General features: G+C 39.2%; 1 protein-coding gene across 1 annotated transcript; it reads left to right on the top strand.

The window, feature by feature from the left end:
• Window positions 1-148: 148 nt before the first annotated feature.
• On the top strand, window positions 149-1438 carry LOC6737856 (probable small nuclear ribonucleoprotein Sm D1). Its single transcript, XM_002084648.4, has 2 exons — window positions 149-305; window positions 804-1438. The coding sequence occupies exons 1-2, from the start codon at window positions 292-294 to the stop codon at window positions 1162-1164; spliced, it is 375 nt and encodes a 124-aa protein (XP_002084684.1). The 5' UTR covers window positions 149-291; the 3' UTR covers window positions 1165-1438.
• The last annotated feature ends 20212 nt before the right edge of the window (window positions 1439-21650 follow it).

The following is a 21650-nucleotide window of genomic DNA, read 5'->3' as shown; positions in this document are numbered from 1 at the left end:
TAATTAAAATGACACAAGTATTAAATTATGGAGCAGTACGACGCTCACCACTTACTTAATTGTTGCAAATTTATAATTTATAATTTTTGGAATACATTAATTTATTTATTATTTCATATTCACTTTTATTACGATTCCGATTGTTAGCCGATATATTTTACATTACCATGAGCGTTGCTATCTTAGCACACGATACAACAGTTCTCCGCAACCACCAAATTCCAAGTAAACTAGCCGGCATTGTTTGTGCGCGTTTTTTTTGCAGAAAACCACCAAAAAACACATAAAAACATGAAATTAGTAAGGTATGCTATGTGTCATTTACTTATTATATCGCTGATGCTATTAGTGATCGTGTAGTTTGTAGTTTTATTCAGTTTTTGAGTTCTGCAAATCTGCACACATGTATGCATGCAAAAGCGATGCTGCCATTTGTTGTTTTTGTACAACATTTTTAATTTAATACGAATGTTGTTTTGATCTCTTATTATAATAGTTTTCCATAATTTACTTGTATCTGGTAACAATGCTTACATTTTAAATATGATTTCGAATAACTTAAAACTAGGGCCACCAAATACAAGCTTTCTTTTGAGACCTATTCATTTGCTAAAAGTAAAGGCTTTTCTAAGAATATTCCATCAAAAATGATGCTTCCTTATTCCTCATTGTATCTCATTTTTCATTTGCCCAATAAGATGTTTGTTTCTACCTATAATAGCCTTGCACCTCTAAAATGCTGCATCTTTGCCACAGGCATTTCCTTAATTTCATATACTAATCTTCCCGTTGATGCATTACAGATTCCTTATGAAGCTAAGTCACGAGACCGTGACCATCGAACTGAAGAACGGCACCCAGATCCACGGCACCATCACCGGCGTGGATGTGGCCATGAACACTCACCTGAAGAGCGTTCGGATGACGATCAAGAACCGGGATCCCGTCCACCTGGAGACGCTGAGCATTCGCGGCAACAACATCAGATACTTCATACTGCCGGACAGCCTGCCGCTGGAGACGCTCCTCATCGACGACACCCCGAAGTCGAAGACAAAAAAGAAGGACAGCGGCCGCGTGGGAAATCGCGGCAGGGGCAGAGGCGCCCGCGGACGCGGTGGTCCACGGGGTCGCGGAAGGGGCCGAGCTTCAGGCCGACGTTAATCTTTGTAACAGCTACATCTAATAAACAATTTTCGATAAATGTAGAATATAAATATTCTTTGGATAAATCCACACTGTATGCATTTACTATGTACGAACAACTGACAAATGTCTTCAGCTAGTAAAGGAACACCACCTGAATGAATGAATATGTATATTGTTAGAAGTGACTCTGTGTAGTAGCTCAGGAGAAAAGTGTTTACTTGGCAACAAATTGAACGAAGATTCCCGCCATTAAATTATGATTAAAAATGTTTGAAAGTTTTTAAAAACAGTTCTTTATACTTTTAATTGTTTTAATAATGTCTTTCAAATGCCCAACAATACTAGGGTAAACCTTATTACCTATACTTGGATAGAGATTCTAATATATTTACTGCTGTTATTGCTGATGCTACACTTAGTTTTGTTGCGATGCTGAGCGAACAATGAGAAAGACCCCAATCCATTGTTTTGCACGCCGAAATGGAGTACATGGGAATATTGTTAGGTCATGAAATAAGCATCGCTTAAAACTTGTTACCTTTAGTAACTGATTGGCAAAAATATTCAAAGAATATAGGGATAATGGAGTAACCATCACTTTAAAACACTTTATTGTGGACAAAAAATATAACATTTGACTTAAATTTTCAAAGGCGGGTTGAACCGGTTCCGATAATATATCGAAATTTCTAGTTGTGGAACTTGTTCCGATCAATTATCGCTGTTTGGGTTCGGATACCCGCTAAAAGTAAGGCGCTAATTTTAAATCTTAAAAGTTAAATAAGAAATGTCTTTTGATAAAATATTTTTTATTTATTTTTAGCTTAAGTTCACAATTGCTCAAAAAAAAGTAAGGCGCTAATTTTAAATCTTAAAAGTTAAATAAGAAATGTCTTTTGATAAAATATTTTTTATTTATTTTTAGCTTAAGTTCACAATTGCTCAATTTTCACAGCTCTACTGCTTTCATTGGAAGTGTTGTTGCCTTGTTTTTCATGCTAAGTTTGTTGTTGTCTGGATTTGTGCGATAAACTTTAATAATCGTGCACTATATATGTATATATATATATACTTTCGGTTATTGAATGTTAGGAGTGTTAGGATTGGTAAAAGTAGGAACTTATCGTAATTTATGCTTTTTATGAACATCATTTTATGGAGAAGTTTCATGACACAGGAATATATTTAAAATTTTTTCCACAATGGTATTATATTTTCAGTTACCTTAGTGCCTATATAATTGTTTTGTTTGCATTCAATCTAGCTCAAATACTTTTTTCTGTATCTTTTTCTGCAACCGTTTATTTGATATCCATCTATTAACTTTAGACATTCCTTTTGAGCCTAGTTGTCCGGCTTTACCATTTGGATTTCTTTATTTGATACCCATTTATTCGACAATAACACTGCTATTTGCATTCAAGCAGAAATGCAAAATGCTTGTGACGAAAGGACATCCAGTTTGTATGATGGATGTAGTAAGTCATGAAATCACGATAATCTAATTAAATCCATTAGCAGAAATTCAGTCACCCTCGAAAAAGGGTTGAAAGCACTTGGCTGTAAATTTACACCCTGCACAAATAAGGGTTACAAAAATAAGGGGAAATTATTTGAAAGTATCTTCGGGCGATTAAATACATTTAAATTACGTTTAAATATATTTTATGTATTATTCTTATGTTTTAAGAGATGCTTTATTTTGTATTGCTAATGCTTAATGAAAAAGGCTTTCCTTGTAAAAATAAAAAGAAGCGAAGATAATAACCCACTTTTAGAAATGCTGGCAACATTTGGAATTCAACGAATTAACAAGGAATCAATTTTAAAACCAAACCTTGTATAATTAATTATATACAAAAATTAAATATAAATTTCATTTTATTTCTATTGATAAGCGAAAATTGAGAACAGCAATAGCCGTGATTGGAAGTCCTCCCCAAATATATTCGTATGAAATCCCATCGTTTAAATGTTTTCAATGTTTTTAAAAACGTCCATGAATGCGGAAGTTTGATTTTGTTATCCTCAAACAACTTTGAAGATTTTCAAATCCTTTGCAATCGATTGTCTCGATTTGTATATAAATAAAATATTTGGAGTCCCTTTGCTCACAGCCTTTCAGATAATAGGGAAATATGGGCATGAGTTGTGTATTTCAGATTTTTAACTAAAGCATCTTTTGTAATCCAAAACTGTAGAATCCTTCGATAAAGCGTCATAAATCACAGCATCAAATTAGTGCGATGTAAAATTTATCGACACAGGTAATGGACTTGGGACTCACATTTAACTATGCAGTTAAATAATGATGCTTCGGCATGAAACAAAAGCCGATTCGCAATTTAGTGCCCGTGTATTCGCATGTGAAAGTTTGTATCGCCTCCTTGTCTTTTTCGTATGGCGAAAAGTCGAGGTCCTTAGACTAAATGAGGCAGGGCAAACAGGTTCAGCGCCAATTCATTGATGAGCAAAACATGTTCCTCCAGAAGGAACCATCAATATCAATCGAAAATGCATGCCGCGGCCAGATCAAAATAAATTATAAAACAAAAAGGGCCGCGCTCCGCATTGGGTTTGCTATAAAACGAATCGCAAAATTAACAAGATAAGCATCTGCTTAAGATAGGAGAGAAAATGAAATAAAATCCACTGGGTACAACCAAATTAATTTTGACATAATGTCAGACAAACAAATGTTTGCACTTAAGCAGACAGTGCCTTTGTCAAGTATGTATCTTCCTCCTGCAGCTCTGAAGTGGAATGCGCTGCAGTGTGTTTCGTCTAGACCTGGATACAAACACTGAGTTTTGATGCTCAATCTGCGATATAAATCTTTGTTTACTTGGAATAATAAATGATGTTAGTTTGTTCCTTCAGCTGTACTTATTATCTTTTAATGATATTTGCCACTCTGTTTGCTCTTCAACTGCAGATTACCAATCTTCAGTGCAAGAATCCTGCATCATTTCATCACTTCTTTAATTTAACTATAGCTTACTTTTTATTATAAATCTAGTTGCAAAATATACGAGCAGTTTTTGTTTGTTAACTGCACACAAGTCTTAACTGTTTTGGAATCATCCTAATACATATCCTGTATTAATTTAAAATCCTTTTCTAAAAATAAAAAAAAAAATCAATACCAACTGTCTTCTTTTTCGTATATATAATCATATATTTTTTATAAAAATGTACAATAAATTCATAACACATTCCGCAAATGAAATCCCACTGTTCACAGGATGCTCCCCTATTTGAAAAATGTTTCCCTTTGCTGACGACGGTGTTATTCTAAGTTGGTGTCATAACTCAATCGCAGGATAATTCGCAGCAGGGTATGCCCACAGAGCCACCCAGCGATGCGATATAAGTCCGTTCCCGGACTATCCATACCAAGTGTACTGCGAACCCAGGCGAACTGAGCTGTGGAATCGAGAGCGGCTTTATTAAGGTAAACAAGGACCAACGCTCGCTGTTTTTGTTTGTCTTTGCATCACTGTCAGTGGTGCACTGACTTTGACACGTTTTCCGACTTAATTTTAGTTTATTGCTTTTCACGTGAGCCTTGTGGGAGTGGAGGGTCCTTCGTATCTGGCAGGCCGAATCCACGGAGCGACACGTGTTGCGGATGAGGACCATCCGCCGAAATGCACAGCCACATCGCCTAAATGCTGTGTAACTTTTTTGTAGTCATCGGTTGACTTTTCCGGTTTGGCCAATGCCAATGGATTCGGCCCAGTTCTTTGAACGTAAAATTGAGTCAGCCTCCGTTCGATATTCGCCCACCACTGCGATGATTTTCTGGGGTGTTCCTCCGTGTTATAGGGGATGGGGTTGGCATCGTAGCAACTCCCCTGTGAGCTCAGCGCTCTGTTTACCATTCTCACGCATGTGACTTCCAAATGACGGATTGAAGTAGGCAAATATTTGAACTGGAGCCACGGTTCCTGGTGCCCTTATTAGATAACCATGATTATAGCCAGTTGGCGCACGCGTTCGACTATTGCCCGTTTTCACTGGCGATAATGTTAATTATTTTCGTAATATATTCATGGATTTGTTTTTAACTCGAACAGAGACATTTCGGTGCAGCACGTGGCGCGTTTTAACATTGCGATAAGGTGGAATGCAAATAGAAGCGATACTATTTTGATAACTTCAACAACTCAGCCCTTGATGTTTCCCAACCCTTCGTGCTGCTGGTGATGGCTCAATTGAGAGCTTTAATTGAATTATTTTGGCATTCACAGGATATTCTTTATATTCTGTAAATATATATTATAAATAATGAGCATTTTATGGTTTTCACACCTGTAGCATTTTTAAAAATGCAAATGTAAGCTATTTCTTAAATGCGCTGTTTCCCAAGCGATGAAAAGAAATATTACATTATTTATATGATTATCATATTGTATACTATTAACATACATTTATTTACAATTTAGACACTTGCTTTTTAGAACTTTGAACAATTTTAATAAAAACCTATTCATATAGCAGCAAACATCAGTAAAGAGCATCATAATTAATTTCAGTTTATTATACTTGTATTCCTCCTCATTTCTAGCTTTTTTCACAAGTGGTCTTATATATTTTACACATCGAGTGTACAAGCATGATGTGCACATGTAAATACGAGGGCAAATACAGAGTGGCAAGGACTCTTTTGAGCTTGTGGCAACAGACAGACAGGTTTCATTAAATTAATTAGCGTTCCGTTCGCAAATACTGCCAGCTGCACGGCAACTCACTTGGCCATCCGTGTATCCGGGCATCCCGAGTTCCGAATACGGAGCAGTGCGACACGGGAGCCACTTGATTTCACGGTGCCCTCAGACGGAAAATGATGTTTTCAGTTAAAACTCAAGACTTATGTAAACACTCGTTCGGGCTCGGGTTGTCCGCCATTTAAACTTAATGAATATTTGCGCCCTCGACTGCTGGCAAATAAACATCAACTGCTGCCATATCCCTTTGATCCTACAAATATGTAGGGATATATGTACGAAATTTGCATTATTTGTTAGTTCATCATATCGCGGAATGTTATTTGTATTTTATTAAAAACAAGCAAATACATAATTGCACGATGAAGCTTAACCTAAAAGATACAAAAAAGATACTATGAAAATAGATTGAGTGCTTAACAAGTTAATTGTATATGGTTATATTACTTATACTACTATTATTCAAAATATTATACTACAATGTTACAATACATACTAAAGAGTTAATGGACGTAATTTCTTTGGAAGTTAATGATTTAAACATTTAGACTTAGATGTTTATCAAATATTGTTGAATTACAATTTAATTGTTATGATTTTTGTTCAAAGTAGCTGTGTTGATAGCACAATAATAATAATATCCTGCTAAAACGTTAAGATAGCACATTAAAGCTCAACCCAGAAGAGTTTATCTCCCACAATAAATTAAACTCAACCTCTGATTGCGCAACCTTCAGATACAAACGTATCTTTTTTTTAACGACACGAACAGAGAGCGGATGTTTAATGGGTGTTTACAAAAGGCAGGCCGTCGAAGGAAGCCTCTATTGTGTGGAACAGCCATTGGGCAGAGATACTTATCTGGCGCGATATATACCAAGACGGAGTTCGTCCTTAGCCATCCATTTGGCACGCATCCGGTTGGTGACACTTACCCTTCGTTACCGTAATTAATTTCACTTTCAAGCCCCCGGTTCGCTTGTAAATATCTCGCCCAGACGAATTGCGACACGTGTATCACAGAAGCCGGATTTACTATAAACACGCACCGATCCGATCCCACATCCTATTCATATATATATATATAGATGGTTCTGTCCCACATCCCTTGAAAATCTTTCGGGCGGTTCCATACTGCGAGTTAATTCGTTCGATGTGGTTATGAATTAGGCACAACTCATCATTTGCAGCACTGCATCGAGGGCATCCTCGGGGGGTGGTCGTCCCGGGGAAATGCCCACCAGACAGACGATGATTGTGTTAACACCCCAATGGGTGGATGGCTGCCACCCACCTCCGCAACCTTGGAAAGTAGCCCCGGGCTGTAACGGTAACAATATGGCAAACGGCACGTGTTTTAGGGCTCTCCAGCAGTGCTATTCATAACTTTTCGAACTCCGAGTGGAAACTGGCACCTCGAACCCTTTCAACGCATCCGAGTTCGGAAACTCGGGGGTATGGGAAAAATAATATTTGATTTTATGTTCGCATACCTTTCAAAACATTCGGGCAGCATATTAAGTAGTGAAAGGTTATATCTCGCTATAAATAATAATAATATGTGCTAAAGGAATAAAACCGCTATAAAATAAAATAAGGGGTGTTTTCAAAAGAAAAAACTTTTTTAATCCCCCAAGGTATGCAATAAAATGTGGCACCTTTTAATATTATACTCACCCCTAATCCAAATGAACTCAAATTTGCAGGGATTGAGTTTTAAAATATGATAATTATTATGATAGAATAATTAAGTATTAAGTATGTATTTAAATATATTTAAAAATTTATTAAATTTTAAATTTTCCGTCTGAATTTAAGTAATTTCTTACCAAACTGTGAGATACAAAATCGAATGATGGAGATTTGCCTGAGATACTTCAACTCGTAAGTTCCCTTGCAGATTTCGTCTCTGCGTGAAAAATGTTTTAATAAGGCAAACAAAAGGCCACAGCATAAACATAATAATTATTTATTGTTTCTGCAATTGTAATAGGCTGTGTGCTGGGACCGATTGAAATCCGCCAGCGATTCAGATTCAGATACAGTATCGTGCAGAGCAGCAAACCCCGCAGCCGAAGTTCCGCTGGCACAGCGGGCGCTAGTTGACTTTTGGTTCTGGATTCTGTATTATGGGTTCTGAGTGCAGAGTTCCCAACTCGGCGCATCCTCATACTCATCCTCATCCTCGGAATCATCAGAGATCTGGTCCGCGAACATAACACAATGCTCTTTTGCTCTCGACTGGCTTATTTGTGAACTTGTTTATTTGCGGCGATCGGGCGGGCTAATCTACAGCGAATGCTGCCAGTTTGTCGTTGTCTTATTTCTTGTTCCATTGCATCGGTTTGCTTTCGCTTTGGCTCGGGATTGTTTCGCCAGAACAAGTCCAAACATTCAAACATCCAAACATCCGAACAGCTAAACATCCAAACAATGGTCTTGACAAGAGGGTTGCATCGCGCTTTTGGCTTCTCGCCAGGGGCATTAGTTGGCATCCTCGACCAGCGGACGCGGACCCCCTGGGCAGTGGAACCTCGGAGTCACATCCTCCGCCGAATCGAACTTGCTCAGATACATGCTTCCTACAGATACATTCGAGCGTTCTTTTGACGAAGTACTAAGTTGTAGCGACTTACTGCGTACATACACTGAAAGAAACTCAACTTTAAGCTGAACAGAAATGAATATTAAAGTATAAATGCTGATTAACATTATTTGGGATGGTTTGTTATAAGAAATGCACACTTTTATAATACAATAAGCTAGACTTTTCTTTAAGTGCACACTGCCTGCTGATTGCGATGCGTTTACAAAGTGCGAAATACTTCCTTTTCTGCTCGCACGAGTGAAATGCGAGTGTGGAATAAATAAATAAATTGCAATATGGGGGATCAGCAATCAACAAACAGAACTCCATTCTCCGCGTGACAGTTTACACTCGCAGTGATCATCTGAATGGAAAGTGATTTCTAAAGACCACTTATGTTCTAGATGTTGAATGGTGCACGTTGCATGAAATGCAATAACGCTTGTAAGAGTCAATATTTTGGGTGCACGACCACCAGGATGGATGTACATCCTTCGGGGACAACTGCCACACATGTTTCCTGAATGACCCGAAGAATTATTGCCAACTCATTTTCGACAGCTTGTTCGTTTTTTTTTTTCTTCTTATCATTACTGTTTGTGGCAAACAAACAGCCTTTTTTTGGAATAATGTGAAAGATGTAACAAATACTTTTGTCCCCATTTAACTTGACTTTCTCTGGGTGTCCGGGTGAAATCACTTCAAGTGTCACGTTTGCCTGTAAGTAGGTAGTCAGTCCGTGGAAAATAAAGGAAAATGCTCTGCTTTTACAGCTCGTCGAATGTCAATTGTATTGCTGCGGACTGGGCAATCTAAAAATCCTTAGCGAAACAATAACTTTCTTTGACTTTACAAGGATGAAATTTTGTTTGAGCGTGCGAATATATTGCAATACTATTCAAAATTATAAGCCCGTAAGATAAGTATATATTTCTGAAGTATTTTTGAACCACATTTATTGTTTAATAATTTAAAGTAAGTGTGCTTTTGTGCAAATACTCACCGTGGATAGCTCCCAGTATTTCTCGCACTTCTTGGCGGCCTTCGAAGGCAGCGCCTAAACCAACAAACAAATAAGGAATATGCAAATTCTGGTGTATTCCACAATGGACTAACCGTTTAAGTAATTGGATCTCCATTTGGCTCTGTTTACACTTTCGGCACCAGCATCGCCACTTTGCCGGGGCAACACAAAGGAGTCGCATCGCAATCCCGCACTCCGCTCACTTCGGCATGTCCTGCGACACCGCAATTGAACATTTGGCTGCCACATTAAGTGTCCGCACAGTTTTCCATGGGGTGGAAAAGTGGCTAACGGAAAAGTGGCGTTGGAAAATGAATGGTAACGCCGGATGTGTGTGTGTGGGCGTTGCTTTGCAATCCAATTTTCGGATTTGATTTCATTTATATGTACCGAAGGATTAGACCAGGCGAAAGAGGACTTCGCAGCGGCCAAACTAGACAATTTCATTTGTCGTCGTGTGCTTTAAAGGGGATTTTCTTTTCGCTCGAAATTGATGATGCTTTCTCATTACATTTACATTATATCACGCATTTCGTAAGTCCCATACTCTAAGCACTCTGAATATATACACACAAATGTTCCATTGAAAATGCGAACATGTGGTTCTGACAAATACACGTCTCTTCCCACTCGGATATGGCTTAGTTTTACAAGTGTTTCTACTTTATGCCATACTTGGCATACACTCTCCCTAACTATGCCGATCCCAAGGCATATAGTCGGGAAGTTTGGACAGACCTTGGGGACGTGGGGAGTGACGCGTGTCACCTGCGGAATCAGGAATCACTATCCTTGAGCTAACATGCCATGTCAAATGTTAATTGCTAACAAAGGCTTGTTACTCATAATTGGGCTATACAGAAATCTGCTGTAGTACAACTTATACAGCTGCCACAAATCGAAGTTCTGCAATATGATCTTTAACAAAATAAACTCTTCATAACTTTTAAGTTACGCAGCACAATGGCTCTATATAAAGTGTTTAGCAAAATATACTACTATTATACTTATAAAAATGTAAAGTTTTGATGTTGCCATTAATATTTATTTAATATATTAAAATAATCTGCTTAAAATTCCAAAGATAGCAAAAGTAAGATCCAAATTTATTGAAGGTATTACAAACCTTGCGTATTGCGTACACAAATGTGTTTTTCAAATGGATCTGTCATAAAGTTGCAAAAATATGTTTTCGGAGCTCTAAATAAATCGATGAAATGCGAACCTTTACAAAACCATTGTCCATTTTATGGCGAGGTATAAGTAACAATAAGGAAAACACTTCGGCGAAGAAAGGGAACATTCACTTATTGTGGCCATAGGTTTTCCTTAAGAGCTCAGGATTTACACATGAGGCGTTACACACACACGTCCTGGCGAAAAAGGATATATAGAAACTCATATATATATGCATGTATGTATGGGTCTGAGTGGTTGTTGGGATTTTACACGACAATGCTCCTTTTTTACTTCTCATTGAATTCGGTGAAGCATGGAAAATTTTAAACAGGATTGACTTTTTATTCGGGGCGTGTGTGTGCGGATTTTTGATGTGCTTATTAGTGCACGGTGGTGGTGATATCCTTACGCATTGCTGAAGATTAGGTCAATCACACCTTTTCCAGGCGTCATGTAGACGGTCAAAGAGGATTTGGAGTGACATATTGGCCAGCATAAATAACCGGAACTCGAGCCATTGGCTTTATGGCCTTATGGCAACCACAAGAAATCGTTTGAAAAACGTACGAAAATCGGCATTGCTTTTAATGTGGCAATCAAAGGAGAGTCCTTCGACAGCTTAAGTCGCGCATTTGATACGCCTAAATATGTACTACATAATATAAATAAAGTGAATCGCCACTCCCGGATTTATCTTGGTGAGACCAATGGATTCCCATCGTCGCTTGGAGGTATTAAAAATGCAAATCATGGCGGATGAAACAAGCGACCTTAGAACCGCCAACTGAGCCCATCTCTATCCTTTATCCACCATCCAGATCCTTGGAAAAGGGGGAAGCTATGCAAATATATAGGCGGATGCTCATTTCCCAATTAAATGGCCCCGGGTTTTCGCGATTTCTTCGCCGACAGTCGACTGTCTATCCCATTTGGTGTCGTCGTCGGCCATTTGGAGTTTCTCGAGTTAATGCGATAAATTTGCATATTTTGATTGTGTTGCGGTCAACAATGGGTTGCTCTGTGAATTAATGGGATTTTACAAGCTTATGCAAAATCCGACAAATATTTTACAATTTTAATTAAATTATGCCCGTCGTCTTCCTTCTCGTTGCCATCATTTAATCCGGCGGACAGTGAGTCTGCGAAGTGTCAACAGTGCCTAGCAGGGCATTAAAACATCGTTTCAGCCGCTGTTTGCCCACGTAAAAGTGCGCGCCTCTGGCCAGAGCGGCCACGCCCCCTCGCATCATTGGGAAAACCACATCAAGGCCGATGGAAATTCAATTTCCATATGGAAATTGCAACCGAATCGCGGTAACAGGCCCCGCCCCCCACCCCACCATCGAACGCCTTAATGAGCCTTCAGCCTGTCGTCCGGCCAAATTGTGAGTATTATGAACCCCAAATGTCCCGCGGCCATGTGTGCATGTGCATCCAGAGATGCCAAATTGGCCTTTTTTACAGACAGATATAAATACCCATTTACTAATATTAAACCTTACTAAGGTATACCAAGCGAAATCTGTGGTCCTTAATAAACTAACTTAAAAAATATGGTCTTAAAATATCTAGATGTAGATATTTAATCATGTAAATTGAGAATGTAAACCCACTTTTCATTTATAATCATTAGTTGATGAAAAAAACTTAAATAATATATATATTTTTATATATTTTTCGTATAAAGTTGTAACCCCCATTGCTGATTTCTGCTTTTTGGCTTTAAATCGCTGGCATCACTGAAGTGCATCCCATTCGCTGGCTCCACCCATCCACCGCACCACATTCTCTGCACACCTGTCGGTGGCGCAGGATGCTGGTTCCGTGGACTGGGTGTATTTGCGGCAACGTCAACACATGTTTTGTATTATCCCCGGGCGGTGGACTCCGTCCGCCAGTCGCCCAAAGTGCCCACACCCAAAGCTTTTTTCGAATGGCCCGCGGCAACCGAGGAGGATGTAACATCATTGGGTTGCGGCCATAACAATGAGATTCGGGATGCGAATGTGAATGTGTCACAGGGCGCCGAATTTGGTTACCGTCTGCTGAAGATTCAGCTGTGGATGCTAGTGGATGCCAGTGGATGCCGCTGGATGGAAACTTCCGGTCAACTACAGAAGTTAGTTGGGGGATTATCTGACGTCACGTGTCCACGGCCTAATCGAACCGCACAAAATGTACTAATTAGCTAGGAAAACGTATTTTCCAGCATAAACATACAATTTGCAAAAACAGCAACCGGCTGAAGGGCATGGCTTGCATAATAAGCTACACATTTTGGGTCCGAATAGCACGTGCCGGCCAAATTTGAACACGTTTTCGACGCAAGTACCCGACCGAATAATTCTGGCCTGATATTTGTGACGGATATTAGTGTTTTTATTACATTACATAAGGCTAATTTGCCCTAAATGCAAATCATGTTTTTCGCCTTGTTTGACTTTTTGTGTAACTATTAGATATAATCGTGTCTTTGAAGTCCTGATGTTCACAGGCAGGTTTTTCCTTTAAATTCTATATTTATAATTTTATTTAGAGCTACCTATTACTTAGCTTTTTACGCTTAATAAATAGGTTGTTACTTTCACATTTTGCATGTGGTAATGTAAATTTTAACAAGAAAAGCGAATGATGATGGATGGATTGGGGAAAATGCGATATCAACCCCTTAAAATGTCAGATGCGCAGAACACAAAAAATATGTCATGTCATTTATTTGCAGGGTAGAAAACTGAGGAGTGATTTAATACGCAGAATCGTTATGGTTTATACCTTAAACAGTAAGTGTAAGTGTGTTTAATTCAAAAAATTACCTAACTAAATGGTTAATCGCTCAATAAAAGTATATATTATAATTGCCATACTGCGCTGAGCTTGTAGGGTATCAGTTAGTCGAGCAACTATGCTTTTGGCACGATTTTGTGGGCATACACGTAAACATAATGTGTGTTAGAACGAAACCGTTTGTACGTCGGCTTATGCGAGTTGCCAATTCATGCGTGTGCATTGAGAGGCATATGCTTGGGTAATCAGTCAAATTATAATTTTGATTATCCCCGGCAGCGTCGAAAGGTCACGAAGTCCCTGTCCAACCGGGCATAATCACTCCTATGCCGACAACTCCAGGACCCAGCGAACAATGGCTTTGTGAAACCACAATGACAAGATGAGGGGACTCGAAAATGACTGGTATTAACACGCCTGTTTCTCTATTTTGTCATACTAAAAAAAAAAACACCATTAACTTTAAGGTAATGCCAAACAAAGAACTCCTAAAAGCTTGACCACAACTTAATCATCCTCAAGTTTGTGTTATTAAACAGCAAGGAATCTAATAAGCACACCAAAATATTCCTTTGCGTAATAAAGACGAATATGTTGGGCTGACTTAGCCCTGGAATTACATTACTTATAACCCGACATCTTGACAATTAATTAAGTCTCGGGATTAGGAAACACGCATGTCATAAATAATGATGAATCCAGGCATTCGTTAATATAAATGTAATGAAGCTGTTCCTCCGCCAAGGGTTAGTTAGGAAAACGCAAAGGTTGCGCTGGAAGAAGAAAAATGCTGACAGTAAATATTTTGACTCCAAATGCGTTTTTCCTGCCCGGGCAAAGCAAACAAAATAAGACAAACGGACTCGGAGTCCTTCATTCGATACGAGTTTCATCCCTTGAATCAAATCGAACCAAACAGAAACTGAACTCAACTGTCGAACGCTCCTAATGATACCACTTCGAATAACATCATGGCCAGATTAGGGGTTTCCGTTCCCAAATGCGAGTAGACAATGCTCGAAATTAAATGACAGCGAAAAGGTCATCCCATTCAATCGAATCTGGCCGGGCAGCCTGGTATTTATTTATTATGATAGTGCGAATGGATGGAATGGATGAATCCCGTCCTGATGAAGATGTGGCACTGAAGCGGGAAATGGGTTCAATGCGATGCCAATCTTGGACTCAGAGTCGGAGTCGGAGTCGGACAATATGCCAAAGTGATAAATGGGCCGGGCATTGTGTGGGTCCCCGTATCCATTTTGCACCAGGACACCACAGCATCCTGCTGGCTGCGCTTGCCTTCTGCTCGGCTCATTGTCGCAAAAGGATATTGTGGCGATTTGGACAGGAAAACCAGAATTTAGTGCTGGACCACAGTGCGCCGGGTGGCCCATTGGCCACCAATCAGGACAGGATGTGTGCTCCTCGGCCACGGCCACGGGTGGTCCATCAAGGCCACATCCTGGCGACAAATGACAAATGTATTTATTTTCCTCTCCTCGGCTCACAAGAACATGAATTAAAAACGCCACACCGTGTCCTGAACTTCTGGGCAACAGCATTTCATTATGTTTGTTTTGGGCATTTATGAACTGCGCTCTATTCACTAAAACAAATGACTGGCCACAGAATTGTCCGTGAAATTTTTATGTAACACTAATAAAAGGACATCACTTTTGATGGTCAAGCTGATGACCGTCGATAAATGGATATTGGATAAAAAGGTAATGATTTAATCGAGTTTTAATGGGCATTGATTTTGATTGGTAAAATATATGTGCTTTATATGAAGGCAAATAGAAAAACATATATGTTTTAATATCTATTTTTTAAATTCTAGGCTAATAATAGGGAATTTATTAAAAATTCAAACTTAAACTTACAACCCACAGACCAGTTTATTTAGTTAGCCAGCTGGATAGTTAATTGTTTAAAACAATAGCTTAATAATGGTAATGATTTCATCAGCACTGAATTATTAAATAATATATTTCATTAATGAGAAAAAGAATTAATATGCTTTACATTTAGTGGGTTTATATTTACATGCTTCTATTTGTCGGGAATATTTGGTTTATATAGTTCTATTAATACATAATATACATTTTTAGGATTTATATTTAAGAAGTTCAATTAAGTATGAAGAGGTATATTATACCAATTCAAATGTAAACCCTCAAACAAGGACCATGAAATTCAATTAGCCACTAACAAGGGTCCCCACATTTGTGGTCAAGCTGATGACCAACCGTACTAGATGAATATACATACATATAACCCATTCCCACTTCATGAACTTCAAAATTGCGTAACGACTTTATTAACGCCCCATTAAGGCGCAGGGAAAGTGAAAATTTGGAAGTTGATTGAAAGGGAACTGAGAAATATGGCCTAACCCTTTGCTTTTCTGGAAGTTATTATTATTCAGACATAATAACAGTGTACTTTTTAAAATTTATCCAACGCCTGCCGCCAGTGAATGGATGCCATAAATTTAGAACAGCCGGCGACATTTTAAAACGAATTTCAAAGTTTTATTGCACAAAACGCAACGAGTGCTTGTGACGTGGGTGGCCCATTTAACCCTTAAATTGTATATATTTCTAAATATATATATCCATCTGACACATTATTAAAACATAAAGAGCGTCAATAATCATTACAGTTTTAAGCCATTTATTTCTGCGCCTCCAGTTTTGTTGGCCCTTTCGCTTGTCGACATTGTTCGTTTTGTTTGTCGTCTCGCTCGACGTTTTCTGTTTTCCGTTTTAGTCGACAACACGACAATGTTTGAATGTTTGAATGTGTTTGAATGTGTTTGGCTGCTCCAATGTTTGAATGTTTAACTGTTTTGGGGGCGCATTCAAAGGGGCGTGTTTCGTAGATTTCCCTGACGAGGCCAGCGGATGGCGGTTGTCTGAACATTTTACACAATGTAGCAGATTGTTTCGCTTCGACATTTCCCCGAAAGCGTGGCTACAACGGTTCATAACAATCCTTTACACAGCGTCACAAGTGTGTGCGTTTAGTGCGATCTACACTGCAAAAAAAAGTTTATTCCAACTAAAATTAAGAGAAAAAATCAAAAGATTAAATTAATAGCATGTGGGATTATAAACAGCACTCATACACAAGAAATAATATATAATAAAGTATTGATTTATATCATATATTTATACATTTGTACATATTTGTATAAATAGTCTACTAAGTATTAACAAAGTATTGATAAATATTATTATATTTGAACAGTTTATGTACAATTTATTGTAGTAAATTAAATGTAATTATATTATTTTAATTGTTATCTTTACAAAAGCATCAAACATTAACATTTTACTGAATTAAGTGCCTTATCTTGCACCAAGTGCTCGCTATCATTCTTGCGCTTCCATCATTATAATCAATCATCGTATAGCTTCGTTTCTCCCAGTGTACGCCGATGTGTGCTGCTGCTTTGGAATCATTGAGGCAGCATAACTGCGCGCCCAAGAAGCTGCCACCACCACCCACAGCCACTGTTTTGGTAATCAATGTAGAACAGTGTTAAAACTTTGCAGCACGTCGGTGGGGAATGGGAAGTGAAATTGATTGTGACAGCAGCACGTGCTACAAATGGCTTCGGCCCGGCATAATCAAAGTAATCATAAGTGCCTTCGCACTTTCTCCAGAACGAAAAGGCCATACAATATAGTATGTAGGTATGTATGTAAGTTGAGTGTTGCGATGGGGTTGTGTGTGAACCCATTCACATTATTGATCATCATCATCATCAACATCAACACCATGCAGTGCATAGTACTTTCCAATTCTGGCCATGTTTCGCCGCGATTACCGCACTTTAACACCTAACCTCATCACAAATTCAAACTCCTCTGCAGGAAGCAATAATGTATATATGTGTATATATATACCCTGTTTGCCGCTCATATCTTATTCCAACTGATAGCATTATTATTATTCGACCAGAATTGAGGTATTCCATGGCAGTAAAAAACATATAAATAATTTGAGAGGGGAGAGTCCGTGGCGCGTTTGCAAAAATGCTTGGGAAAAATGTGTTCCGAGAAAATGTACCGGAATTCGGTGTAAAGCAACTGAAAGCCAAATCCGCTGGTCAGCACTCTGGGATTACTCGGATTTCGGCGACAGCGAACGGGAGCAGGGCCAGTCTGGAAACCAGAGACGTCCTAGTCCCCGTCCCCAGGTGAGCGCTACAGGTGAGCGGTGCGGGGAGCGGTACGGGCTAAGCGGTACGGGCCAAGCGGTAAGCAACGACAACAGCGGTGTTGACATTACGCTAAAATTCTGGGGGATCAGCAAAAACGCTTGCCGCATGTTATATATTTTTTTTTGTATTTTTTTAACAGCCTGTGATTTGTGTTCTTAACGTCGGTCAAAGTATTTTTAGATATTGCTGTTTTTTTTTTGTCTATACATATATTACATAATTTTTATAAAATTATAATGCCTAATAAAGTATATTTTAAATATTTGATTATAAATTATACATAACTTCATATTTTTATTTTGTTAAAAATAAATTCATATTAGTTTTGATTAAATTTTTCCCGTCAAAGTATTAAATGCTGATAAATACGCATAAAATACTTGCAAAAAAGAGATACGAAATTAAACGGCCGGATGCTCGTAGAACGCATTAGAATCATTTTTCTTTATTAAAGATACACAACAAACCAAGATTCTCAAGCCAAGATAGAGATACTGAATGGTGAGTGTGTTTTTTCCTTCCCGACAAGCATTAACAAGCCATTCTGTCAGATGCTCATATTTATACCAATTCATTTGGAGGAACTCGTTTATAATTTAAAACAATGGAATTCATATACATTTGTACAAGTTGTACTTTGGTGGAAGACAATAAATATTCTCATACGTTCGACCTGGGATGTTTCTACTCGTGTTTTATTGTTTCATATTTTTTGTTTGTTTGTTTGTTGGCTTTCAGTTCCTCCAGCGACATCGTTATTATTATGAGTACGAGGAGGCTTAAGAGGACCAGACCGCAAGTAACATAAATTAATAAATCTTAAGTGAATGGGGAAAATGTGGAGCGCAGCTCGGAGTGGAGCATCAAAAATTACTCCCGGACAGGGCAGCGAATGATGATGGGCAATCCGATCGGCAAAAGTCGGGATGTTTGCTCATTTTGGACAGGTGGACAGATGGACGGGGGACAGATGGACGGGTGGCCAGGACGCGGTAATCTAGTTCTTTGACAAGGGACATGGGCACAGGTCCAAACATCGCGACCCGATCGGCGGACATGGCCTGGTCCAAGGATTCCACGCTCCAAAAGCGATCAATTAGTGCGCCTGACTTGACATCATTTCAAATGTAAAGCACGTACCGCCTGTGTGTTCCCGACAGTCCGACGTTCATATTTCTGGGACTCCAACTCCAACTTCAAATCAACCTCAAACCACTCCAATCGAAACTCCTTGTCCATCTTTCATCGTTGAACGTTGGGGAATATGAATTCATCATAATTCGCAATCGTAAAAACAACTGGTTTTTCTGGCGATCAACATTTTTGGCCTTCATAAATATAAAGTCATCAAATATATGACAGTTTTATGTTCATTTCGATGCGGTAAATGTTTTGGCGACAAAAGACATGATTTTCAAATTATTAATGATTATATACTGGTACCGAACTAAAAAAAAAAGCCCAGCTCTCCGATTTAGGATATATTTATAAAGTCGTATAACGACTGCGTGCGCATAATAATAATTAAAAAGCTTGAGTTTCAGACAATTGGGATGGGATTCGGAATGGTACTACCGACTTGAAATGATGGGCGGATTGAGTTACAAAATATTTGATTATCGCCTTGTGGCAGCGTTTTCAGGCTGCAATATATGGTAGTCCCAAGCTTGTTTAAACATTTTAATTATACGCCTAATTTATGTGGAATAAATTAGTGGTCTGCTGTTCACAACTCCCAACTTCCAACTGTGCCCGGTCTTTAGCACTGAGACGATCTGTTTCTTTTGGTTTTTTTTTACGTTTTTTTGTTCATTTTCTTTTTACGGCCAAGTCATCTTCATCTAATGGGCGCCCCTTGTGTTCCAGTGCGCTCAATAATTTTCCCCAATTCCAGCTGTCAGTCGAGGTGTCAAATCGCAGCTACTCATGCTGTGCGCTGCTCGAGGAGACTGGCTCGTCCCGCCCCTCGGGTAATTTAAATTAAGCATCTGACGCACACCTCTGCGGATTCCCGATCCCTATAGATACCCCCTGCCCTGCCCCTCTAGATTCGGGCAGAGGAACTGCTCGATCCGACAACGACAATGCGATGATATGGGTATGCATCCACTTAGCGAGCCCAGTGGATGTGGATGTGGATGAGGATACTGATTAAGATCATCCACATCAACAGAACCATCGTGTTCATGTGGCGCGATCACGCTGACAAGAGCTCAAATCCCCATGAGCAACTTGTAGCCGCATGTACCACTTATTCGAGCGTAAAACAATTTGCTATCCCAGCTATCGCGTCCATGTGCCCCAAAGTGTTCATCCGAACATGGCCTAATCAAACGTGCTGGCCAAAATAAAAAAATGTGTCTTTCAATTAACTTTAAGTATAAACGAATCACTCGCCGTTTGCAATTCGAAGTGCGATAATGGTATAGGGAAAACTGAGTTGAATCTGCAAGATACACTGTGATTATTACTTTTTATTGAAAGGAGGTTGAAATCAAGAGTACGACCATTAGGTGTGAAGTCAACCAGGAAGAGGTGGGCTCCATGGGGTCACGATGGGCTGTCACCACACTGGATTCAAATTTAATTGGAATGAACCGTTCCGATGGTGCTGCTCGATAATTTACAACTTTTCAATTTGAACATTGGGCCGAGCATTACACACAACAATGATTGGTTGCCGCTTAATTTTTCGCATCACCCGGAGAAGCTGGTAGAGATGGAGGAGCTGGTGGAGCTGGAGGCGCAGCTCCAGGCACTGGAGACAAGCTGACGCAATCACGACATGCAATAAGGAACATCCGAATTGTGGTATCTGCGACAGCGATCTCGGTTGCCATTGAAATGTGGCAGTCTCGTTGAATGAACCTCGACTCCTCGCACCACCAGCACCACTGGAAGTTTGAGTTTCGGTTTTAGTTTGAGTTTGAGTACGAGTACCATCAGCACCACAATCGCCAAGTCACAACCTGAACCACCAGGCACTCCACCCACATGCGAGTAAACAAGAGCTCATATTGTTAAGACGATCAGGCGATCGACTCCCTGCTCCTTGCCACTCATCTCCCCCGAAGTGGTCACTGAATCCTGCTTCCAGACCCGAGATTGCGCCTATCCCGCGGAGGCGGTACTGTGGGAGCTGTTTGTCAATTGTGCAACAAAAAGTAGTAGATATACAGTTGGGAAAAATAAGGCGATTATGCGAGATTAGTTCACAAATGGAATGGAATATCTAAAGGATTGTTTAGAGTGTAATATCATCATCAGCTTGAAGACTTTCCCTTTAAGTTAACAGTTGATTTAATCCATTATTTATATAGCAAAAATTCTAGAGACCAATTATTCTGCATGTGCCTTTCATATTTTTGGGGTGTATCCAACCTACTGATCACCCCTTAGTCGAATGATTTTTCATGCCCCAATATTGCGGCGTATTGGTGCATATAGAGCACACTCTGTAGATACAGATACATATGTGGGAATGTATCTGAGGTAAGGAAGAGCCGGTTGCATGTGTCAGGAAGCGCTTTGATCTCATAATTTTCCGCAAAAATACAGTTTAAATCAAAGGGAGGCCGCTGAAGTGTTGGAATACGGCCACGTGTCACAATATTTGCGACAGCATTAACAAAATTATTGTTGAAAGAGTGCAATATAATTACCATACCGCAAAAGGTGGCACACCACACCGCCTGCCCCATGTTAAACAAATGGGATTTCCTGATAAAAAGAACTACTTTGTAGTCGTGCGCTTTACCAACTAAATAAATCATCTCAACACCGAGGCAAACTAATTGTTTTTTTTTCTGACCTAAAATTAGGTATGCGTACAATTTGCTGGGCTAATTTATTTATCACTCTGCTGTTTTTGGGTCGTCCTAAAACACACACACACAGACATCCACGTTTGATGGAGATGTTGGCAAATTTAATTTCGAAAAACAATGAACTGTCTTTGGTTGA

This window comes from Drosophila simulans, chromosome 3L (assembly GCF_016746395.2).
Source record: "Drosophila simulans strain w501 chromosome 3L, Prin_Dsim_3.1, whole genome shotgun sequence".
Taxonomy (NCBI): domain Eukaryota; kingdom Metazoa; phylum Arthropoda; class Insecta; order Diptera; family Drosophilidae; genus Drosophila; species Drosophila simulans.
Note: the sequence above shows the minus strand (reverse complement) of the source record. Positions and strands in the feature narration are given on the sequence as shown.